Source organism: Panthera leo, chromosome C1 (genome assembly GCF_018350215.1).
Source record: "Panthera leo isolate Ple1 chromosome C1, P.leo_Ple1_pat1.1, whole genome shotgun sequence".
NCBI lineage: Eukaryota > Metazoa > Chordata > Mammalia > Carnivora > Felidae > Panthera > Panthera leo.
Window position 1 is genome coordinate 102062279 of NC_056686.1, and position 26844 is coordinate 102089122.

At 38.7% G+C, this 26844-nt stretch overlaps 1 protein-coding gene across 2 annotated transcripts in view; it reads right to left on the reverse strand.

The window, feature by feature from the left end:
• Positions 1–26844, reverse strand: part of NOTCH2 (notch receptor 2) — a 163594-nt gene that overhangs the window by 112871 nt on the left and 23879 nt on the right. Inside the window, exons 1-2 of one of the 2 annotated variants that reach the window (XM_042953670.1) lie at positions 14591–15022; positions 9789–9870 (exon numbers count right to left, since the gene is read on the reverse strand). In XM_042953670.1, coding sequence (XP_042809604.1) covers positions 9789–9870; positions 14591–14678 — 170 coding nt within the window. In that variant the 5' untranslated portion in view covers positions 14679–15022. Of the gene's footprint in view, positions 1–9788; positions 9871–14590; positions 15023–26844 lie in introns of those variants that run through there. The other variant, XM_042953671.1, reaches the window with a different exon arrangement.

Genomic DNA, 26844 nt, shown 5'->3' on the forward strand with positions numbered 1-26844 from the left:
CAAAATAAATAAACTTAAAAAAAAATTTTTTTTAAAAAGAACAAAATGATGAAGATATCGGTAATGATTATTCCAAGAACCAATAACCCCTCAGGTCCCCTCATTTTCTCCACTTAATCTTTCTACTACCCACCTCCTGAGGTACCATCAATATTCTCAGATCTATAATCTAAGTGATCTACTAAAAATCCTCTGATTTTAATTTTCTGTCCTATAGTAGTTGCTCCCTTGTATGAATCTCCATAGTTCTTCTAATCTGTGCTGACACATAGGGCAGTTACAGACTATTGTATTTTATACATATACATGTGCCTCATCTCCCTAACAAGATGGCAAGGACTGCCACCATGTTTTATGTGAGAGAAACATAACATTCATTAGCAGACACTCCTGAGATATTTTATACTTATAAAGTATAAAGATATTTTATACTTATAAAGTAAGTCAGAGAACACAGGCCTCTTGGACCTTTATGTCTATTCACAATACCTAGCACAGTGCTCAGAGTAGCCAGCTCAATAAATACTAATTTGGTGAAAATTAAACTTTTCTTTGAAGAGTGCTATGGACTGAATGTTTGCATCTCCCCAAATTCATATAATGAAACTCTGATCCTCAATATGATGGCTGGTAGGTGGGGCCTTTGAGAGGTTATTAGGTGATAAAATCATGAGGGTGGGGTCCTTGTGATGGGATTAGTGCCCACATAGGGGATGAAGGGACTGGAGCTTTCTTTCCCCACCAAATGAAAATATAGAGAAGGTAGCCATCTGCAAACCAGGAAGAAGGTCCTCACAGGGAACAGAGTCTGTCAGCACCTTGATCTTAGACATCTCAGCCTCCAGAACTGTGTGAAATAAACATCTGTTATTTAAGCCACCCAGTCTGTGGTAGTTTGTTACAGGAGCCTGAGCTGACTGAGACAAAGAGTAAGAATCCTGCAGTGCTTCAGTCTATCTGATTTTCAGTGTTCAGGATACAGGATTACAGATAGATACAGTGGGTACAGGAAAGTGGCCTGAATCTATACAGGTTCAGGACTCTAAATGCTACTATCCTACATAAGTCCTAGTCAGGTTATTTTCTCATTACCACCTACTTTCTCCTCATACTTATGTGGAGAAAAAAATGGGGTACGATGCTCTAGTTGGATGTGTTCACTATGTAATACCACCTGTCACTGAAATAGTGCCTTTATTAGTCTTTGTTTTCACTTTTCTTTCATAAAATCCTTTTCATAAAGATCTAAGTAATCATTTGCATAGGAGAGGACCATTTTAAACAGAAGGTAATTGCATTAATATGGGAAAGCTGAAGGCATCAGTATAAAAATCAGTAAGACATTTTTGGACACTGAGGATGAAGTGCTAGTAAAGATTACTGACAATGGATAAATAGAATATAGGAAACTTTGGGAAGCCCCCAGAGAAACTGTAATTTACCTCACATCAAAATGTAAAGTAAAACACAACTAAGACAAATATGAAAACAAAAAACTCACAAAACTCACAAAACACGACAGTGGGGGTGGAGGAGACACCAAATTTTATTCCTAGCTACAAGATGTTGAGAAGGGCACGTAAATGCAAACCTCCTTCATGCCCACACATTTATGCTAGCTCAATGAGGAAAAAAGTATTTGGGAATTTTTAGATAATTAAATTTTTTATCACATTCTGATATCCCTACCTCTCTGTATTCAATCTTGCTAGCCTCGATGAAAGACAGACAGCCAAAATTTTAAATGAAGGATTTAATTAAGCTACTCCAGATGCTGGAAGAAAAATATTTCTCATCCTGCTTAGTCACAAGAAAAAAAGGGAGAAAAGAATTCCTACATGAAATTAATGGTGCTGACGTGACACAATGGAACAATAAGAAAGAAACTTTACAGAGGATTATGGTCAACTTAGGAACTGTACTGAAAGAAGCCTAGCTACTCTCCCATCTATTCATGCCAGGTTGTAGGCCAAAATTAGTTGATTTAACTTTGGCAGTTACCCAAAACAGGCAAAAGGACACAGGCAGAGTCTAAGAACCACCTTCTCTTACTTCTTTATCTAACACCAAAGTTTATAAAGGTTCCAGCATAAAGAATAAACATCAGTTGAAATGAGTATGAGAACTGTTGTTCTGTATTGTAAGAAGCTGATAATCAAGACTTCCTTTATAAAAAATTCTTCAGGGCCACCTAATATATTTGCTAAAGGATTTTTCAAACATATAATGTTAATAAGAAGAATCACTTAAGAATGGTACTGTTGAAGGGTCCAGATCTCAAGTCCTAAATAAAGACAGCCTCACGGGACATACCTCTATCATCTGTAACTCACTATGCAAATGTAAGGCGCTATGTTTAACAACTTGTGACTTCTGAGCTGGCAGCAACATTTATCAGAAGTCGTTGAATTTGACCTGTCTCGTTTTCAGTATTTTATAGTTCAGAGTACATTGGTACTCTTTGGTAAGGTTTATTCCTAAGTATTTTATTAGTCCATCTGGACTTGTTCATTTTCCATTAGGCAAAAGAAGAGAGAAGTTTCAAGTTTTTCAATTCAGTTTTCTCTACTAAAGAGCATTTTAATGGATACTACCCTCTATCCCCACCTTCACTGTCTTCTTCTATTTCATCTGCAGTAACTGCACTGAACTTTCAAGTCAAAGGCCACTTCTCAGAAATGCAGCATTAGCCAAGCCTGGCCCATGTATACTCACAGAGCTACAAGCAGATACAATACTCTAGGATTATGTACAAAAATTCTCAACAAAATACTGTACTAACAAACCGAATCCAACAATACATTTAAAAAAATCATTTACCATGATCAACTGGGATTTATTCCTGGGTTGCAAGGATGGCTCAATATCCACAAATCAATCTATATAATACATCATATCAATAAGAGAAAGGATAAGAACCGTATGATCATTTCATTAGATGCAGAAAAGGCATTTGACAAAGTACAGCATCTATTCGTGATAAAAGTCCTAAACAAAGTCGGTTTAGAGCGAACATACTTCAACATAATAACGGCCATCTAAGAAAAACCCACAACTAACATCATCCGTAAGGGGGAAAAACTGAGAGCTTTTCCCTTAAATTCAGTAACAAGAAAAGGGTGTCCCACTCTCACCACTTTTATTCAACACTGTACTGGAAAGTCACAGCCACAGCAATGAGACAAGAAAAGGAAATAAAAGGCATCCAAATTGGTAAGGAAGAAGTAAAACTTTCACTATATGCAGATGACATGATACTACATATAGAAAACCCAAAAGACTCTACCAAAAAAACTGTGAGAACTGATAAACAAATTCAGTAAAGTCTCAGGATATGAAATCAATGTACATAAATCTGTTGCATTTCTATACACCAATAATGAAGCAGCAGAAAGAGAAATGAAGAAAATAATCCCATTTACAACTGCACCAAAAATAATACAATACTTAGGAATAAACCTTACCAAAGAGTACCAATGTACTCTGAACTATAAATACTGATGAAAGAAACTGCAGTTGACACAAAGACATGGAAAGACACCCCATGCTCATGGACTGGAAGAACAAATATTGTTAAAATGTCTATACTACCCAAAGCAATCTACACATTTAATGCAATCCCTATCAAAATACCAACAGCATTTTTTACAGAACTAAAACAAACAATTCTAAAATTTGTATAGAACCACAAAAGACCCCAAAAGGCCAAAGTAATCTTGAAAAAGAAAAGCAAACCTGGAGGTATCATGATTCCAGACTTCCAGTTATATTACAAAGCTGTAGTCATCAAAACAGTACAGTACTGGCACAAAAATAGACGTGTAGATCAATGGAACAGAACAGGAAGCCCAGAAATGAACCCACAACTATTTGCATTAATGCTGACATTCTGAATTATTGCATTAAATGTTATTGATCTTGGTAACTGGGTTTTCTGATACCCTCTTTAATTTTATACCTGAGATGAATCCCTCACTCACCTTTCCCTGGCCTTAGCCCTACCAGTTACTGGCAGTTTCTGTTCTGAAGGACATTACAGTCCGTCACTTCACAACTCACTTTGCAACAGGCTGGTAAGACTCACTGTGAACCTCTTTAAGAAGTCCAGGTTAATGAATTGATAATTACTTTATGACTTCCCAAAGAGTGTGAAACAATGTGATAACACTATCGATTACTTGCAACCACTACCACAGGCTTCAGTTATCTGTTATACTGATATATATAAACAGCATACAATAAAGAAGTAATTCTTGAATTAATAGCTCCTTAAGCATCACACTGAAAAAATATTACTCTGTGAAAGGTATTTAGTAAGCAAAAGACAGTATTTTTCATTTTGTGGTAAAGATAAAAGAACTACAGAAATGTGGCCAGGCTTCTGCTAGCATCTGCTAGAAAAACTGTCCATATGATATTCTGCTAAATAGGGCATCCCACTTGAAGGAATCTTCTTGGCAGAACCGGGTTCAGCAGAGAAGAAAGAGAAAGTGATTTAACAGTTGACATTTTTCCCAGTGTATCTGTTGGATCTGACGTTGCCTTGAACAGCACTGAATGCACTAACAAGGTGAGTGAAATGGGAAAATGTTGAGTCAGCCATGACTTGTGAAAATGCCTTTCTAGGAGAACACCACCACCACAAATATTGATAGCACCTCCTCTACTATAAGCCAGGCTCTGGAAGATTCCAAGTGTCTCTATTCTCTCCTGACTACATAGAAACATATCAAGAGGACAAAGAAGGCAGTGGCTCCAGTTTTCCTGGAATGGCTTTAGGAGGTCTACACCATTAGCCCTAATCCTGGCAAGGAAAACTGTTAGTTGTTAATGTTGAAATGTTTCTTACAGCTAGTAGACCAATTTTAGGTAAATTGTGAAACAAAGTTGTACTTTATAACATTTTATATTTATAATGATTTACTTTAAAATGTAGTTTTAAATACCTAGTTAGGTATTTTGGCAAAAAGTAGAGATTCTCAAATGCAATCACCCATCCACAGGTACCTATGTAACTCATGGTGACTTTCCAGTGTTTAATAAACACTATGCTAGTTACCTCCTAAGTGGTATGTAGAAATTTTTGAAAGAGTCCTTTATAATGATAATTTTTATCATTAAAAATAATGGCAGAGTAATTATATCAGATCAACTCTCTTGCTCACAATAATTAGACACTGTGGACAATATATTAAAGGTACCGGGGAGTAATCAAAAGCAGGCAGAAACTGGAAGGGATATGAGCCTCAAAAGAAGAAAAGCAAACTATATGAAACCTACATTTATATAGCTTTTTCCCTGAAGGTATTCCTCAGTCCACACAGCACAAGAGGAACAGAATGCAAGCAGAAAATGGAAGTCTTACTGAGCTGAGGAGTCAAAGCTATTTGGAACTGTCTAAGAAACTAGAATTTGAGGAGGAGAAATCCTGGAAAAGACAGAACCACAGAGCGGGTGGCCCTAAAATATGCATACGACTCCCACTTAAATCCTGGCTGTGCATGAACAAGGTACTTTGGAACCCAAAGGAAAGCAAGAGCTGGAAGGCTGAAAGGCTGAAAGGCTTGAAAGGCTGAGCTTGGTTCTGGGGAGTCAGAAGCTTGAATTCAAGTCCTACTAAATTAGAAAGGTTTGGGAAACACTAGGCTTACCAAGCACCTCACACTTCCCACTGATCCCCTTGAGGAGTCATACCTTTGGAGTAAGGACCACATCCCAGTACTAAGACTTTAGTCAGACTAAAGGCAAAACAGAACTGGCAAAACAAGGTCTAAAACCAAGCCTTCATAGGATCAAGGTGATCTTCCAGTAATGTAACTGCCTGGTAAAACAAAACTCACCACTCTTTGGTGGAAGATAAACTTTAAAGTGCATCACTGACAATGCCTAGTAAATAACAAATACTACCATAAATGAGAACTAAAGGGAAATTGTACCCAAAGTCAAGAGAAAGAGCTGTTGATACAAACATACCCAAAGACAATCCAGATGTTAAGAACTGACAGATAAGGACTGCAAATAACTATGATAAATATGCCTTTAAAAATGTACACTTTGTAAATTTTACAAATCATAACCATACCCTCCTCCCCCAACATTCTAGCAAATTTGAGTTACCCATGATTTTCAATCAAATTGGGATTTGGAATGGTTTATATTTGAAAGCCTGAGACAAACAACTTGAAAGTGATTAATGACAGCCAAACTTAATTATATATTTATACCTCCCAGTAGGACAAGGGAGAGAATAAAATGTCTTATCTCTCTGTAGTGAGAGGGCTTTATTAAGATCTGACAACAACTATTTAGGAGCAATAATTGAGTTTTATGCAAGATTACACAGGTTTTCCTTGTCTGGCATCATAGACTATGATAGAGTACTTAGGCTCCTAACAGTGAGAAAAAAACTGTTGAGCTGTGTACAAAACTAACCTTTAAAAGTACTTATCCTCATCTGTCAATGTGATCTTATCAAGGATTTCTATAATTTCTATAAACAACCATTATATTTTAGCTGAATCAGTAGCATTATGCTCTTTAAACAGATAGTCAGATACCTTCTACTTTAAAACATTTCCATTAATTCTCGTTCCCCATCCCCTTGTAAAAAGAATTTGGCTTCAACTTTCTTTTCCTAATCCACTAAGCAATCTCATGAATAAAAAGATAATCATATGCCTTGCATGTCTGACGTCATTTTTATAGAACTTCTAAGTGTTCTAATATCCATTTACCATTTTGGGAAAATAATATTTACTGAACAAGCTAGATTACCTTCTTTCCCCAAGGAAAAAGGCAAAGTTGGTGAAGATACAATGAAAGGTCTGCTAAGTAGATGTTATTTTTTTTAAGTTGATTTATTTTGAGAGAGAGAGAGACAGAGAGAGACAGACAGAACGCACGAGCAGGGGAGGGGCAGAGGGAGAGAGAGAGAGAATCCCAAACAGGCTCTGCACTGTCAGCATGGAGCCCAATGCAGGGCTTGAACTCACGAACCGTGAGATCATGACCTGAGCCAAAATCAAGACTTGGACACATAACCAACTGAGCTACCCAGGTGCCCCAGATGTTATTTTTGCTTAAAATGTTGCTTATCATTCTGTGGCATTTGCAGAGATGACTGACTTGGCCTCCCTGATGTTGTCCTTGCTTTTCCTATGTCCACTTATGTTGACACTGCCAGTCCTGATGATGCCAAAAGGTAGAGAAATACTCTCTACTCTCTATCTATAATATCTCCCGATGTAGAGAAGCACTCTCTTCTTACAAGTTTTATTGTTCATATTGGTGTCCCAAAAGAACAGCCTCATGCATTTCTTTTCTTACTCCCCCTTCTCAGGGGGCTTGTTTCCCTCACAACCTCAGGGTTGGAGGACAGCTGAGGGACCCCCCAGAACTATATCCATAAGCAGCCTAACCCATCAACAATTACCAAGCATCTAGGGGCAGAATGTATGCAGCCCCATTTTTGTCAACCACAAAGTGAGTTCCCTGTTCCCTAGAAGTGCTTCTTCTAGAAACTGGGGGCAACTTTGTCTCTCTCACCTTGGTTGGAGAGTTTGAGACTAACAGCCCACAAATCTGTCTCCCAAAAGTGACCCTTAGTGTCCTCTCCTGGTAAGTGCTCAGAGACTAGTCTCTCCCATGTCAGACCACAAATACATAGGCCAACACTTAGAATCTATTTGAAATTCTCCCTACATAAGTCACCAAGTTGAGTTATGTCCAAATAGAACTGAAGTGCCTCTCAATATAGTACTACCATCCTGGATGCTGGGTGAAGCAAATAAAATTCTCAGAGGGGAGGACCAGTATCTTCTTATTTAAGACATGGATTTAAAAAATATGTGAACGTTGGGGCGCCTGGGTGGCTCACTCGGTTGAGCATCCGACTTCAGCTCAGGTCATGATCTCACAGTTGACGAGTTCGAGCCCCGCGTCAGGCTCTGTGCTGACAGCTCAGAGCCTGGAGCCTGCTTCTGATTCTGTGTCTCCCTCCCTCTCTGCCTCTCCCCTGCTTGTGCTCTGTCTCTCTCTGTCTCAAAAATAAAGATAAACATTTTTTAAAAATTTAAAAAAAAATACACGAACGATGGTATCTATTGAGCATCTTTTAGTTCACGAAATACATTGTTAAGCTCTAGCTGCATTACCAGCTACTCCACCAGGCAGTAACTATACAAAAATGCACAAGGCAAGGACCTTCAGTCTAGTAGGAGAAACAAACACATCCACAAATGATCATAATGTAATGGGGCAACTACCACAAGAGGGGTGAATAATAAAATAAAGCAAGTAACCGAGACACCAGGTGCCAAAAAGGGCCTGAAGATTTTGGTAGCCAGTTCTAAGGTATTAAGTTCCTCCCCGTCATTATCTCTAGTTGTGTCACCATTCTGAGAGGAGACTACATCACATTTTTGTTTTTGTTTTTTGTTTTCAAGCTAGAAAAACTAGGTGAGCAGCTCATTATCAATTACATAAAAAATTTCATTTCCAGTATTGTCTTTATTCCAATCCAAACAACCTATGGTTAAACTTTACCATCATCACCACTTAAAATATTGTCGCTCAGGTGAAGAGTATGTTTCCTGACCTGCAAAAATTCTTTTTTTATGACATTAAAGAACTTGGATCCGAGGGTCAGAATGGACTTGATTGGAACAATTGTCATTATTATTTTTATGGTATTCAATTAAATATCCAGAGAAGAAATAAAAACATGTTGGATAAGGTCATTTAAAATGCTTATAAAGCAAGTACTGCTACCAAAGCACAGAACAAAGATACAGCCCATACAAGTGTTAAAGAAAATAAAAGTCCTATTATCAAATCTTATTTTCCATGATATAAATAGAACGAATACATTCTCCTGTTAAAAATTTTCAAATGAGCTGGATGGAAAAGAGGAGCTATTTATGAGATAATCTCACAGGCCTCCTCAAATCAACGAAAAGCATAAACTAGGTGGTTGGAGAAAAAAGAAAAACTGCTCCTAAGAAACTAGCCTACACTCCCTAGTACTGTTCCTGACTCTTACTCTTTTAAACCCCTATAGTGACATTCTCCACGGCACCTGCTTTCTGTCCCATCCCTGCAGGTGTATGCATCCTTCTCACAGTCTCTCTTTCTGAACTGGATTTTTTTACACCAGAAAAAATAGTTTTGCATGGCTATAATATTCACTTACACTAGGCAGAATTAAAGCTAGTATCAATTGTGGTTTGACTTAAAAACAAGATCATAACTAACGTGTTGAGGAGCGATTCTAGGAATGTACCCAATATACATTAACTAGTCACTCACTGAAAAGTCTTTTTCATAATTAAGAAGATAACGATGAGATAAGAAGTTCTTGTTAACCATTTATCTGACATCCACATCCTTCCATCCTCATTGCTCACAAAATTACACCAGAAAAGTTAGAGAACCAGTAACATTCACAGAAGTATTAAAAACAGAATTAGTGGGGTGCCTGGGTGGCTCAGTCGGTTAAGCATCTGACTTCAGCCCAGGTCATGATCTCACAGTCCGTGAGTTTGAGCCCCACGTCAGGCTCTGTGCTGACGGCTCAGAGCCTGGAGCCTGCTTCGGATTCTGTGTCTCCCTCTCTCTCTGCCCCTCCCCCACTCTCACTCTGTCTCTCGCTCCTTAAAAAATAAACGTTAAAAAAAAATTTTTTTAATAAAAAAAAAAATAGAATTAGTAGGACCAAATCTTGTCCAGTGTGCTATTGAGGAAAAATAAAATATATAAACAGGGAAAAAAACAAACAGAGAAAAACTTACTTGCAGTATCCTGTACCATTGTGGTAGGTAACACATATTCCTTCATTTACACAGGGCTCATAGCTGTCCCGACACTGCAATGCTAAAAATAAAAACAAATGCATATTAGAAATAAGTCACTAATCATAACCCTCAGACAGCAAAGAAATGTTACCCAATCTAGGTCAACATCCATTCCTATATCCGACCTGATCTGGGTTTCCCTTTAGAGGTTCAATCAGGTTTTCTTGTTTGCTTGCTTTGTTTTGTTTTCGTCCTTTGGCTTCTGGGGTCATAGGAGCATGGAAGTTCATCCTAGGAGTCTCTTCCTATAATAACTGTTTTGTAGTCTTGAACGATGCCCTTAATTATCTGTGCCTCTATCTCTTCAGCTATTGCATCCCTATCTCCCAATGATACTAAGAAAATTAAAGCTCTAACATCCATGATATGCCATGAGCACCTTTAAGTTTGGAAACATAAGGATTCATCAATGAATATTTAGGAAGACCTGGGTAGATATCAGGTCACCATGATATTAATGAATTACCTAAGGCTTCGAGTGAAGTTTTAAAACAGGCCACTTTAATATGTAACAGAAATATCAACAAAACTCATTGAACAAACTGTAATTGAGAGCCTAGTATGTATGAGGCACAGTACTAGGATCCAGAGTGAAAGGGGAAGTGGAATACATAAGAAATGAATAAGACATAATCTCTAGCCTTAAAGGGCTCACACAAAGATGGGGAGTAGACCACAAATACAGATTATAGAGGAGGCGGGGGGTCAAAGTAAGGAAAATAAAAAGTTAAAGTTTTATACATGCAGATAAAACAATAACTTTCAAATTCTTAAACTCCAGTCCTTTTATAAGGCAACAAAAAGGCGTTTCACCACCACAATCCCTCCCCAAAACAGACTACTCAGAAATAAACAGTAATAGTAGAAACTTTCATTGATTTCAGCCCGAAGAGAAGGGAGGCTACCCAAAGTCTACTACTCACTTGCTGGTTAACTACAATACCTTGATTGTTTAGCTTTCAAAGTTGGAATTTTCATCCCCAAAATCCTTATCATGAATCCTAATAACAACTGGAAAGGCAAGTCAGAAAGCAACCTAGCCAAACAATAAAAATCAAAATTGAAGTTAATTAATTTTTCTGGAAGATTATTAAGATGTCCATTTCCTAGGATGGTTATAAACCTGAAAGCAAAACTGAGAAGTCTCCACCTTTGAGTTTCCTCCAGCCATACTACTCTCTGAATAAACTGCTCAATATCAGAGGCTGTAGGCCTGCCCTGCTTGGGCATCAAAATCAGCTTCTTTTCATGGTGCGGGCAGGCACAAGCTGCATGTTACAACAACTCCATTAACAATTACTGAGTAAGAACCCTCTATTTTCCCAGTACTGTGACCAATGGATGGAACCATTTGAGGACATGTTTACAGAAATCTCATCCCTTAAAATAATAATATTTTAAAAATAGTAATAACCATAGCAGCTAACACACTGTACTTACTAAATATCAGATACTATTTTAAACACTTTGCACAGACTAATTCAATGCTCCCTACGACCCTATGAAGAAGTTAGTTTCATTATAACAGTTCCGCAAAAAAGGTAAGTGACCTGCCTACCGCCACACCAGTGAGTTAAAGAGGCAGAATTTGAACCTAGCGAGTCTAGATCCTACAAGAGAGTCTGTGCTCTTAACTTCTGTGATACACTGCTTCCCAACCTCTGGCATTTTTCTTCTCAGGATAGGCAGAACAGGTATTATTAGACCCATTGACTAGAAAGTGGAGGCCAAGGAGGTGAGGTGACCTCCTCGTGGAGCATCACACCACACTAGCTGTGCCAGTGCTGGGCCCGGGACCCAGGTCTCTTAGTGAGTCCAGCCCCATCTCTATGGCAGCCGTTGGGATCACACAGTCACTAAGCTGCAGCCTGAAGAGACAGATTCAGGAAGAGGGTCATCTTGTTGTCCATATCCCACTTCCCTGTAGGGCTCAAATGCTCCCTCTTCCCACACTGATAAGGCCAATGCTACAACTATAATTAAAACAGTTAATGTCAGGTTATTTCCTCCATACCAAAGTTCTCAAACTGTTTTTTTCATTCTCTTTAGACACTTTTATTAGTTTCAATGAGAACTTCCTGACTTTTTTCTATTTGCTTTTTTTCTTTAAATAAAAAAGAAACCTGTCAGTAGGAAAGGAATGTCCTGCAGGCAGGGAGCGGGCTAAGCTGCAGCCCTGTCCTCCCCCTGCAGGAGTCCTGGCGCAGGGGAGACTTGAAATCCTGCCTCCAGCACTCGCCTACTGTACTACTGCAAGTACAGCACAACCTCACGGGGGCTCAATTTCCCTACCTGTAAACTACACTGGCATGGACTAAATGCTTCTGAAGGTCTCCTGCGATCCAACAGTGACACCTCCCTCGTCAAAAGTATGTGAATGGCATACCTGGTGCCTGAAGAAATCTATGCAGAAGGACATTAAGGACCTAGCCACCCATGACTCAGAAAGCCACGGGTGCAAAAAAAAAATTACAGTCTGTTCCTATTAAGTGTCCTGGCAAATCATTACAGTGACAAGTTCAGAGAAACACAAACAACCCAAAGTCAGTATGTGGCAATCCATCTAGCAAATAACTTTACAGCCTAGCCTTAGTGAACCAATCAAATTCAGTCACCAAAAAGGAGGTGGGCTTACAGGGCTAAAAATTAATGCCATTTGGCTAATCTTTAGGATCACACTACCTTGACCCTTTAACGTTTACTAAGCCATGGTGCTCAAAGTGCGCATCAGAGTCAACTGGAGGGCCTGCTGGACCCCAGCCCCACAGTTTCTGATGAAGGAGGTCTAGAAGGGGCCTGGGCACTTGCATTCCTAACAAGTTCCCAGGTAATAGTGATGTTAAAGTCTGAGGAACCATACTTTGAGAACTTTAAGGAATCCTCTAAGGCTATACAATCCACTGGAGGTCTCAGGTAATCTAGACAGTAAGATGTTGCCTGAATAGACAAAAGAAAAATAAAGTAAAATTTGAGACTCATGACTTGGCTTAGGAGTAATCTGTAAATGAATAGTGTAATTATGTGCCATTCAAAGAGAAGTTAAAACTTTGGTAATTTGAAAAAACTGCAGTGAGACCAGGAAAGATCTCATTTCAAAATTCAATTTGCTCTTCTTCCAATGTAAAACATTTAAATTTAACAGTGAAATTGAAAGCACCTTTGTATTTGTAGAGTAAAAAACAAACTGCTCAATCATACCCCATTTACAGAACAGATGCTTAAACTAATGTCTTAGTAGACTCAGAGAAATGAGTCACTCACAAAAAGGGTAACTTTTTCCAAAATTTTCATCTTAAGCCACAGTGATCACTCAATAAATACTGCTGACTTAAATCAATCTCATATACTGTATGTGTGTGCATGCATGCCTTCCTCCCCGCCAAAAAGGGGTGAAAACAGGAGAAGCAGATTTCATTTTTATCATTCCATCACTTGGCAATGTGATACAAAATCTAGACACCAATTTCTAATTTTCACACATTTCCTGGGCAATGTATTTGGGGACTACGCTTCTAATGCTGAGAACACACTTACAAAGCATCTACTCCATGAGGTACAAGCCCAAATTCAGGGATTCCACGGTTAACAGAATAAAGTCCCTGTCCCCGTGAAAAGGGAAAGAGAGATTATAAATGAATAAATAAATAATGTCATTTCAGACAGTGGTAAGTGATAGATTCTGTTGGAAACAGAACCTGGATTTGGGAGACAGAGTAACTACAAAGGCTGGATAGGGTGACTAGGAAAGGCCTCTCTCGGAAGGTATCTTTGAGCCAAGATTTAAATGAAAAAGAACCATGAAGATGTGGGAAAGAGTAATCCCAAACAGAGAAAGAGCAAGTGTAAAGGCCGTGAGATGGGAATGAGACTGGTATTCCAGGTGCACGTGGCTAGCGACTATTTAGCAAGGCAGAGAGTGGTAAGAGGCAGGCAGGGATTAGACTCCCACTTCTGGTCTAAGTGTGAAGGTAAGTACTGCTTGGCTTTAAGCAAGGACAATGACACCATCAGATTTGTGTTTGAAAACAGTGACGATTGTAAAATGTTCCAGTGAGTGAAAGGTTTCTTTTTTACATATGTGTATATAAATGTATTCAAGTCTTCCCTTTTTAGAACAGGTTGAAGATATCCATTCTCTTAGCTCCCCCAAAATGGTAAGAATTTTACTCTAACCTCATCCAATCTCCCAGAAGCCCCACTTGCAAAGTGTTGGTCCAGCACTCTATAATCTACATTGACTTTCAGTTCTACTCAATTCTCAGAACTTACTCTCAGTTTGGCTTCAGAAGAACCAGACAAGAGGTCTATGCAGTACCTTCACACAATGCCATGGTTCACACTTCTTCCAGGGACAGGCCTTTTCTTACGTCTTCCAGTCTACACCTTCAGGCTCGCCTTCAAGACTGCAGCCCACCTTCCCTGCCCAGTGCCCTCCCACCACAGTAAATGCAGTCTCTCCCTGGGACGGATCACCACTGCCCTCCAGGCCTCTACCTGCTTCTCAGCTTCCTCTGCTGCCACTTCCCTCCACCATCTACACTCTACTCACTCTTTGGAGGCCCAGCCCACCTCCTGCCTCCCCCTCATAGCCTCCGAGTCTTACGACATTGATAACTCACTCACAGTTTAGCCCTTAATTCTATACGGTCTTCTCTCTCTGCTTGTCCATGTTTAAGTTCCCAGAGGATAGAAGACCTTTCTTCTTTTCTATCTATTTGAGGCAATATAGTTTAACGCACCAGCATCTGAGCTTGGATTCTGGCTCCACCATTTACTATCTGTCTCTGTATCCACTTTGTGCTTCAGTTTCTTCACCTGTAAAATCATCTCTCAGAACCCTGGTAAGAAATAAATAAATTAACCACTTAAACAGCCTCGAACAATGCCTGATACATAAGTAAGAACTCAAAAAAAACCTAGCTCACATAGTAGGTACTTAAATTCTTGGTAACTAAATGCATGATAAATGGTGCCTTTAGGGAAACTTGTTATATCAATCAAACCCTAGTTTAAACATACTGAGAAATCTAGAAAAATAGAAGAGCCCCAGGCAATTTAGGATGTAATATCATTAGGTGAAATAAATTCTTCCCAGTTGCCATCGATAACAATCTAATAAAAGACATACTGAACTACTACTACTACCACCAAAAAAAAAGAAAAGAAAGAAAAAGCAGAGGTCACTGCTTAAAAAAAAAAAAAAAAAAAAAAAAAGGTATAGTACTGCAATAGTACTGCAGGAATAAGAAGCCACTCACTAAAGGTACACACTATATATGAGCAAAAATGTCTTTCAATTTTAACATGGTTCTATTACTATTGTTTGAAGAACTTACTGTGAGCATGGCCTTTTACTAGGCATTGCATGGAAATCAAACAAATGAAACAATTCCTATCCTCACAGTCCATACAATCTAATGAAGGGAAGTTAGGGGTAGGGGCAAAGAGAATGTGATCTACCCAAATGACTCTGAGATAAATACAAACAAAATAAAACTTGTTTTTATATCTTTAGCAAACCCTCTTCATATCAATCTCAGGACCACCCTAAAAAGAGCCGCTAAGAAATACAACCCAAACCCTTGTTGTTTAGCACTGTGTAACTCAGTCCAGACAAGGTTCTAGAATCGATTCAAGTTTATTGGCCTTATTTGTCTATAAATACTACAAAAAAACAGAATAAGCTGTCATTGATTTTGACCAGGTCCAGGGCTTCAGGAATCTGCCCATTTAGGGACTGGCCCAAGGTATCCTGACTTGATGAAATCTTCCTTAAGATTTCGTCTAGGCGTCTGCCTAGTTTTCCAGGGCTTTTCGGTATCATGCCAGCTACATATCATTGGTTTAAAAGCCTCCCTTTGTTTTACGAATCTCTAACATGAGTAATTAAGTCTGCACCCCAGCCAGTTGTAATCTGAGCAGCCTTCAGTGTGTTTCACTTGTTGCATTAACATGTAATCGCTGTGAATTGGCATTACTTGTTGCTTTGTAGCCTCTTCAAATAAGCCTCTGTTGTCTATCTCACATGATTTTTTTTTTCCATATCCTGCTCCACTGGTCTGCAGTGTGGTATCTGTTTGTGTTTATATCCACTGCTCACTCAAAAGCCGTTTTAATATCTTAAATGGGTGGGGTTCCTAAAATATGTGAAGAGAAGGTATACAGGGCCTTTTGAATTTTCTCTTTAACGTTTATGCAAATTTTGAGTACCAGCATTTGAGAGACAAGTCCTCTGAGTTTATGCCCTAGGACCTTGGCTACAGCTAGCTGCTGCTGCTGCTTCAGGCACATGGTGTCTAGAAGAGACCCGGTAAAATGAACAAAGCAAAGTTTTCCAAAATGACTGCTTGCATTATTACCAAAAGTAGGAGAATTGAGGGCAGACAGACAGACATCAGGGATTTGCAATAATTCTCATAGCACCCTGTGATTTCAAACAACAAACTTCCACTAAACTTTTTATTCCATTTTTTGGGATCAAGCCATGAAAAAAAAAAAAATCCAAACAAACAGAAGTGCAGAAGCTTCAAATCCCAAGTGGTACATTTAAATAAAAACAAAGTAGAGAAACATCTGTCTTCCTCTTTGAAATTCGTCTTGATTAAAAGGCAAATAAATACAACAAGGAAGATACCAGTTTTTATTTTCCTGATAGTGTTACAAGGATTTCTATGTCCTTTACAGGTATCATCTAATAGAAAATGTGTTTCCTATTTAAGAGATGCTAATACCAGACCCATAAAGATTGAGGCTTAGGCTATAGAGTTCATAGCAAAATAGTATTACTTTTCAAAAAGAGGTATACCTTGATTTAAGAAAATATAACCAACAGAAACTGAAGTTATAAATTACATAAGGGGGGGCGCCTAGGTGGCTCAGTCGGGTAAGCATCCGAATTCAGCTTAGGTCATGATCTTGCGTCTTGAGTTTGAGCCCCGCATCCGGCTCTGTGCTGAAAACTCAGAGCCTGGAGCCTGCTTCAGATTCTGTATCTCCCTCTCTCTCTGCCCCTTCCCCACTCATGCTCTGTCTCTGTCTCTCTGTCTCTGTCTCTGTCTCTGTCTCTGTCTCTGTCACTCTCTCTCTCAAAAATGAATAAACGTTAGGGGCGCCTGGGTGGCTTGGTCAGTTAAGCGTCTGACTTCGGCTCAGGTCATGATCTCACGGTCCGTGAGTTCGAGCCCCGCGTCAGGCTCTGTGCTGACAGCTCAGAGCCTGGAGCCTGTTTCAGATTCTGTGTCTCCCTCTCTCTCTGCCCCTCCCCCGTTCATGCTCTGTCTCTCTCTGCCTCAAAAATAAATAAACGTTAAAAAAAATTTTTTTAAAAAATGAATAAACGTTAAAAAAAATTTTTTAATAAAAATAAATAAGTAAATAAATTACATAAGGGTGTTTTTGACATTACTAATGTAATATTCATTTTATAAAGATAACCATCCTAATGAGTTGATGAATCTAGAATAATCTTTTATTTTAAAAATGCCAATTTTGTCTATTTTATACTATTAGATTCACTGCAAAAAACAAAATCCATCAATATTTGCTGTGCTATATTGACATATACTATGCATTGTTATTTACTTTTTTATTTTTGTCTTCTTAAAGACTGCAGAAAAATTTTCATTTATGAGGTAAATAAAATGAATAATTATAAAAATATATTTATAAATCAGATGTGGCCAATTTGTTAATAATCACTTCTCCACACATGTGCATTCTTTCACTTGGAAAATACTTCCCCTCCCTTTCTTCCTTATCCATCTAGCTTACTCCTACCTATATTTCAAATCATAGATAAAACAATACCTTCCTTAAGAAGCCCTCAGAGACCCTCCAGTCTGATTTAGATGTTCACCCTCTGTGCTCCCATTACATCCTAGGTAGATTTTTTTTTTTTTTAAGTGCTGGCTCACCTGTCTCTCTCCCTCATCTCTGTGCAAATTCCCTAAGATACAATTAGCTCATCTTTGTCTACCTGGGACCTAGCCCAGTGCTAGAACCGTAAGCAGGTATAGTCAATACTCAAGTTATTCAATGAACTATCTTTAACACAAAACCTATTAACAAAGCCAACAAGTCAACACCCAACTTGTGTTTAAAATGTTCTAAGGCCTCAATTTTAACAAGCATAGTGATCCCAAATGTGACTGTGCCTAATTCTGATATCATTTTGTATAAGCAGTAGAAAAGTAAAATGAGAAGGAAATAATGGTGCAAATTTCCTGGCCTTTAACAGGGAAGAGAAGTTGAGGAAGTGGAACCTTATTTTTCTAATCTTCACAAAACTAAACATATTTGGAAGTTCCTGCCTTAACATTTGCATGAATTAAAGATGCAGCTTCCCCCACTCTTCCCCATGAATCTTAAGCTATGTGTATTATGGTGAAGAATTGATTTAAGGGGTGCCTGGGTGGTTCAGTCAGTTGAACGTCCGACTCTTGGTGTCAGCTCAGGTCATGATCTCACAGGTTCTTGAGTGTGAGCCAAGCCCCACGTCAGGCTCTGTGCTGACAGTGCAGGGCTTGCTTGGGATTCTGTCTCTCTCCCTTTATGTCCCCCTCCCTCCCAAAATAAATAAATAAATAAAGTTTTTAAAAAATGAATTAATTTAAATGAGTTGAACAAAAGCCAAAGTAATTTACATCTAAACAGCAAATACAGAAAACATAATAATAAAAATTCCAAGTGAATGGTAAGCTAAGATCATATGTTTTCATTATATAGTACCATTTTCCCCAAGTAGATTCACTAACACACATCCACAGAAAAATAAGCACCAATCTGATCCAAAGTAGACCTGATGTATTTCTTCACTATGAGCATCTAACCCTTTGGAAAATGACACTGATCAAAATAATTACAGGATTTATATATCTAAAAGGTTCATTCAGGATCTCAGTATAATAAAACCCAAGTGCAGGGGGTGCAGGGCGCCTGGGTGGCTCATTCAGTTAAGTGTCTGACTTTGGCTCAGGTCATGATCTCGCGGTTTTTTAGTTCGAGCCCCACGTCAGGCTCTGTGCTGACAGCCTGCTTCGGATTCTGTGTCTCCCCCTCTCTCCGCCCCTCCCATGCTCATGCTCTGTCTCTCTATGTCTCTCTCTTGGTCTCTCAATAACAAATAAACGTTCAATTTTTTTTTTTTAATAAATACAAAATAAATAAAATAAAACCCAAGGGAGGAAGAAGCTGTATCAGATCTAGAAGTTAAATTATTCTCTATACAAATATATATATAGTGATATATAGTGGTCAAAAAAGGCCAATCTGAGGAGTTATTCCATTGTCTTATATCTTCTATTACCTCCTCTGTTCTATGATGTATATCTGTTCTGTTATCAGAAACAAACTCAGCCTGTCACCAATTTCCTGTGCTTTTAGTAAAAGCTCCCTTTTTAAAGCTTTTTAAAGACTATTTTGTTAAATACAGCTTCATTTTTTTTAAAAGCTCTTAATTTTAAATACATGCTTTTAAGTACCCTTGCTGGAAAAGAATTTTATAAATATATATAATCTTCTTGCTACCCACCCAAGAGAAACAAAAGTGCTCTTTTAGCTTAAATTGTTCAGAAAGCTTTTTAAAAGGAGCAGACAATTTCTATTGTTTGTTAATTTAGAGGTAGAGAACAAAATTATGTTAAAAATAAAAATGAAAAAACCGGAGACTGTTACATTTTATAAAATCATGGAGAATTCCCAAAACCAAATGGGGTAAATCCAGAGAACACCCTAGATTTCTTCATGGGTATCTCTTCTGCAGCCTTTTTAAAACATTGCTTTGGTTGTAGCAATGAAGGCTACTCCCAAGAATCAAGTCACCAGAACACCGTAAACTGTCACCGTATGACAGAAAGTCCGAGTCCAGCATAAAGCACCTCTACGTGTTAAGCTAACTGTTCTGAAGCCAGGGCCTGAAGAAGCTAAGATCGCAACACTTGGGTTATTTCTACATTATTATCTGGGTGACAGAGGTTCCACATCTTCATCCAAAACCACTACTCACCTGTGGACAATATTCAACTCAAAACTCCTGCACATATCACTGAGAATTGTCTAAACCCAAGAGCTCAAAAGGTCCTACCCAGAATATTCCAGATAAGCACAGAAACCTTCATTGTGAGGAAAATGTCTAAATGTGGAGATGGTAAATGTATACCATTCCCATTTCCAGGAACATGTCTGGGATAACAACCTTGGAACAGAGGAAGGTAGACACTAGGAAAATATCAAATCTTTATTAACTACTGAGGGAAGAAAAAAACATGTAATATAGCATCAAACTTTAATTTTTATTTAGTTTTATTTTCAATCACTCCCTTCTTTTCACTTGTTTCTTCAAACACAGATCAATGTCAACTCACACCAACATAACTTGGGCCCCAGGGTCAACAGAAAAAAAGTAACAATAATGTACACTTAAAGGTGTCTGATGAAGAGCTGATAATTTCAATGTTCAATCAGGTCCTCTTTAAACCCCTCTCCTCTGACACACAAACCTTTCAACTACTCATATTCTGCTTTACTGTGAGTGTAAGAATTTACCTCTAAGACTACTTAGGTTTCTATGGAGCAAAAACAGCCCCACACACTGACAGTCACAATCTGGTGTGCAAATGGACATGGCCCTCCTTGCTCATCCAGTTGTTGCTGTGGATGCCCAAAGAAAGGCAGTAAAGGCAGAAAATTTTGTCTACACTAATAAATGACCATACCAGAACTTGAAATTTCCATGTTTATTTTTTAAGAAGGAAGGAAACCTAGGTTTCTCCATTTGCAGCAACACCTGGCTTGGCAAACCCAAAATTTATGTTGCCTTCATGAAGGTCTTCTTAGTTCTAGAGAGGCCAAGAGACTTCTCTTGTTTCAGCTTTAGTCCAGAGTTCTCAGAAAGAGCTACAGAAATAATGTAAACCTCAATATATTAAATTAAAATTGAGGGGATAAATCCTATTAGGGGTGTTGACTTTCTGGAGCCCAATCTTCCTCAACTCCTATGAATGAATCACAACTTCCTAGAGGAATTTAAAAAAAAAAAAGGCAGATATCCTAACCCACCACCCATTCCATCTGCTTTGCCGCCTTTCTCCTGCCTGGCAGCCCAGGGGGGTTCCAGGAAAAGATGGATTTTGGACTGAACAATACCCATGCCATGTCTGTTCTACCTAGTTTCAACCCAGCTACGATGTTAGGCATATGGTAAATGTTCGAAAAATGCTTTCAAAGCCAAACTGTTGAAGGAGCAGGCCAGTTTTCTATCTCCCTCCAAGAGAACATAAACAAGTCCCTAATTTCCCACAAAAGAAGACAAAAATAAAATCTGCAAAATGATAGTTTATTCTAGCTTTCTAAGGTCAAGAAGACCTGGCAGAGGAGATATTTTCATCTCTTTTGTTTATCTCTCTTAAAATACTCTCCTTAGTAAAAATTCATTCCACTTTGGGGACATGGGAGTGATATTCATGTAGAACAAGAGGGATTTAAAAAGGGAGTTTTACCAGTTACACCACTCTAGGCCCAGTGGGAATGTCCTTCCCACCGCCACCTCATCACATTAACAGGATTAAGTCCTTTGGAAAACCAGTATTAAAGCAAGTAACCCTGAGTTCAAGCAAAGGGACAAAGGATTTAAGCAAATGTGGTTATTAGGGTAGTGCTAGTGATTAAATAACATTTCTCCTCCTCCCTACCAAAGTACACATGACCTCATCGAGAATATGAAAACCAAAGCATTGTAATCACTTTGACTATAAGCCTGAATATAAATTACCATAGAAAGTCTCAAATACTTTATGTTTTATATTAAAAATGTCAAGTGAGTGGGGGAGAGGGGAAAGTGGGTGATGGGCATTGAGGAGGGCACTTGTTGGGAGGAGCACTGGGTGTTGTATGGAAACCAATTTGACAGTAAATTATATTAAAAACAAACGTCAAGTGAATCAAGTATCCTCCCTCTCTTTGTGATATGACTTTTGAATTAAGTAGAAAAAGTTCATAAATCTGCACAGAATGGGCTTCTATATGTGCCCTTCCAACACCACACACACACACACACACAAAAACCCCAAATCAGCAACCTTCCTACAATACAATATCTTATGTAACTCTAATGATGTGAATTTCAGAAAGTAGCCAGTCATAGCCTAAGTTAGTTGGCTGGCCAGTGTCCTTCCAGTAAAATGAGAGTAACAAACATCTGCTCTCCCTACAGATGGGAGTTGGTACTGACTTGGCAACATGCATTTAGGATTAACATCTCAACTTCCAAAGGGCAGGGATTTTTTAGCTGATTTCCATCCATGTTCCCTCGCCCAAACCTACAAGTATTCTAAGACCAATGTGAACACTGGCCAAACAAATCAGAATGTCAGCTCCCAACTCTTGCTTTCTCGCCCCTGCTACGTCTGACTTAAGACAATGCTACAATAAAAATACCTTCCTAGTTTACAAAACATTTTCATACAAATGACCTCATTTGATCCCTACAACAACCCTGTAAGGCATGCAAATTGGAAATAGCACCATTTACAGAAGAGGAAAACTGCAACTCAAAGAAATAAGGAACCTGACCAAAGTCATTCAAGTCAAGATGGCCAAGCCTGCACCAGAACAAGTCTTTTATCTAGCAGTCCAGCATCCTTCCACTCACTACATCTGTTGAGATGCAGTCAGTGAAGCCTGATATCTACCCAAACCTGCAAACCTCTATAATATAACATCCCCATGTAGATAAGCACCCACATACCAGCTATGTACATGAAAAACATTTATGCCAAAGACCAGCTAATGACCATATGCTTATCAAAAATAAAACTAAGACTAAGTTCCTAGGATAACAGGGGCCACCAATGCTTTATTTCAGAACCACTCTTCATGGACATGCCCTAACAAGGACTGACATACATTCATTAGTATCACTCCCACCTCCACAACAAAAGAACCCCAGTTTGGAACCTGCCAACTGTAGGATTCAATACACTGCTATGTATTATTTCTCAAGACAAACATAAAAACAAACTACCCTATGAGGTAAAAGAATGGGTGAAATTGTACCGAGTTCTTCCTTTGTAAAATTGTAACTACATACCATCTTTCCTCAAGCACAGAGTAGTATCAAGAAGCAAAAGGAAATTATGGAACCAGATCATAAAAATGATCACATCTTATACGTTGACAAGATTTTACTCTTAAGAAGGGTGGAACTCTATTAAAAGTAGGTGACCCATCATCATTTGATCAAGTTACCCAAATTCAATTTATCAGAAATAAATTCCTTCAGAGAACACACCTACAGTTAAGCTAGTGAAACTGAACCTTTAAAACAGAAAAAGTGTGGCCTGCTAGTCAGAGAAGGCATGTAATAACTAATGTGGCAAACCAAGAATGCCATAAGAGACAGAATATTTTCTTCATCTGGTCTGCTTCTCTCCAATTAAAGGAATCAACTGAGAGGGGAAAAAAGACAAAAACTCACCTTCACAAACCAAGGAATAAACTATCCAGACACATACCCTTAATCATACTGGATCCCACTTAAGGAAACCTTAAACAGCTCGCGGCACTGTTTTTCCACACATCTCAAAACACCAGACTCTTGTCTTCCAAAGTCAGAAGGATAAATTTCATCATTACAGTTTGGTATAATGTTCCACAAAATACTACCCTACTTCATGTCCACACCACTAAAAAACTTACAAAAATAATGACACGTTAAAATAGACTGCTTTCCTGTTTCTCTTACAACTTTTTTTTAAAGGATATCTGACACCATATACCAACTCTGACCCATGAATTGGTAGATGAATTCAAAATAAAACTTTAAAATACAGTTGGTCTACAATGAATAATATACTTTCCACAAATAAATACTCCGTCAAAATTCAGAAAATCTGATACAAATCTAAGGAGAAAATGGATTTTTGAAAAGTATGGAGCAAAAGGAAAACTAGCTATAATTGAAAAAGAAATGAAAGGCAACTTCTTTTTTTGCATGTAAGCCTCACTTCTGAAATAAGAGTTGTCTCTGCTCAGCTGGAGGAAAACCACAGGACTTGGAATAACTCACTTAAAGTACTGTCCCTCCTTATGTTAAAATGACACTGTTGACTCACCCTCAATAGGACATGTGCTTGGTTTAACTCGTTTTTCCAGTAAGAATAATGAAATGAGCTGCTCTTATATCGAAATGATTTTCATCCTTATGACTAAAAAAATATTTGGAAATACCTACAAATATAGAATACATGTCCCTGAGTTTGTCTGGCTCTGCTGTGTGGCCAAAGTGAGTTTTATCCCTCTCTAATTTGCTCTCCAGTCTCTCCACAAATGATGACCAGTGTTACTCCTTTTTACTTCATTACAAAAATGGAACTTCTTCTAATTACCAAAATAATCTTTCACTGCATTTACTCAGTATATCTCTGTCTCAGCTAATCCCCACAGTCCTGGGCTTCCAAATTCTGAAATGACCAAATTCATTTCCTTTACTTCTGATTGCAAGTCTTGCTCAACCTTGGGGGATACTGCAGAAGGCCTACCACACAACAACCCTCACATAGTACCAATACCATTCACCAGCACTCCATAGCAAAGTATGGCATACTGTCCATTCTCTTGCGGCCAACAGAGCAATAAACTTGTTCTCCAGTTAAGACTGAAGGAATTTTTTTAAAAATCAGCAAACGTTAACAAGCCCTAATGTGAATTATGAGGTTAATCACTACAATGGTAGGGAGAGAAGTCTTTTTATTAAAAAAAAAAAAATTTTTTTTTAATGTGTTTATTTTTGAGACAGAGAGAGACAGAGCATGAGCAGGGGAGGGGCAGAGAGGGAGGGAGACACAGAATCCAAAGCAGGCTCCAGGCTCTGAGCTGTCAGCACAGAGCCTGACACAGGGCTCAAACTCACAGACTGTGAGATCATGACCTGAGCTGAAGTCGGACGCTTAACCGATTGAGCCACCCAAGAGCCCCGGGAGAGAAGTCTTAAAGACATCAAACAGGGGTTTTGCACCAACACAGACCAAGAAAGGGAAAGTTGTGGGGTGCCAGGCTGGCTCAGTCCATGGAGCATGAGACTCTTGATCTCAGTCCTGAGTTCAAGCCCCAGGCTGAGGGTAGGGTTTACTTTAAAAAAAAATTCTTTTTTAATTGAAAACAAGGGGGGAGGGGGTCCATTTTCCTTAAATCAAAAACACCATTTTTTCTCAAAAAAAGGATTCAACTTAATTCACATACATCCTCCATTCTTACATAATCAACTCTGGAAAGATCACTTTTTAATTCAAAACTTACATTCAAAAACTATTTTGCAGAGGGACATTAGAAATATTGGGAGTAGTTCAGTTGGTTAAGCATCCAACTCTTGATTTTGGCTCAGGTCATGATCTCATGGTCCATGAGACTGAGCCCCGTGTGGGGACTGATCCCCCTGCTTGGGATTCATTCATATTCTCTCTCTCTTTCTCTTCCCCTCCAACACACTCTCTCTCTCCCAAAATAAATAAATAAACTTTAAAAATAAGAAATATTGGGAGTGAAAAATAATATGCTTAATGAAAGAACCAATAGCTTCGACATTAAACTCTTCAATTTTCATTCTGGACCAGTAGTCTGCAAACTGAGACGTGTGTATCCCAGAAGTGGAGGGGTGTAAGGCCATCCCTTGGGGCATCATAAGCACTTTAATCTACACATGTACAGTCTAAAACCCATATAATTAAGCTTTACTAGGAGTTAACTTATGCATGTATGGTTTAATAGCTGTACATACATATAATTTGAAAATATTTATTTACCTACTTGGAGGAGCAGGTCCATGCTAAAAAAAAAAAAAAAAAAAAAAGTTTTTCTCAGGCCATAAATTTTATTAAAAGTTTGGAGGTTCTTGTTTTACCCCCACATTTCACAAACTAGGACACACATAGCCCAGCGGGTACATAGCATTTGAGGGGAAATGCAGATAAACCTGGTACATGTTCCTGGTGCCTCTATTTCATTCACTCTAGAGTTAGTGACAGTCATTCTTTTCTGTAATGAGATGCTTTGGAAGACAACTCTGGTGAACACATCTTAGAATGAAAGGGGCCACAGACTGATGACCTAGGTACTCTGTCTGCTCTCTATCATCCAGCCATCTGACTGAAGGCCAACCACCTCACTACTCCAGGCCTTTTTAGGCTCCTTCTCACTCAAATTTTATGATTCACAAGTTAAGGTTTTCATCCTATCCTTATGTATTAGCCTCTCCTCCCCATCAATCTCCATCCCTGCCTCCCTCCCCAATGAGGCCTTGACTTTGCATTTCCTCAGCTTCCATCAACCATTAGTAGGATGCTAAAAGGCACTTGCTGGAAGGGTCTGTAAGCATTCTCAAGTTATTTTCAAGTGTCTCCCATTACTCCTGGACAGACTGTAAGTCCCTTGGTATAAAGTGTTGGGGCAGCATTCTATAGGAGGACCTACCATAGATCACCACCTGATCATGCCGAGAATCCAGAGCCCTGCCCTCATGCAAATCAGCAATGTACTGATTTAGGGGGGAAAGCATTAGGAACCTAAATTACCCACATAATGAAGGTATATGGTCTAGAGAAGAAAGAAAGAAAAGGAAAAAAAAGGAAAGGAAAGGAAAGAAAAAAGAAAAGAAAGAGAGCGATCTGAAACCATGCCTAGACAAGCTAGGCTATGAGGAAAATAGCTCTGAACTCGGCAAGAACAAAATGAGGAACTGGGGACAGCATAGAGAAGTGTTAACTCATGCTGGTAGGATGCCCCCTCTCACTCCAAACCACCGGGTTCATGGCCCAGCCATGGCTACCCTGTCCAAATAATTAGTAATCACACAAGTGAATATAAGCAACTTGTGTGGAGCTTGGACTGTTAGTTCATATTATTATCCTCATCCGGTCAAGTATACCAGAAACTAACCGGACAAATGCTACATCTTCATCTGCAGGCTTTGGGGGTTTCGTGGCACAATTTCCACCTACCCAGA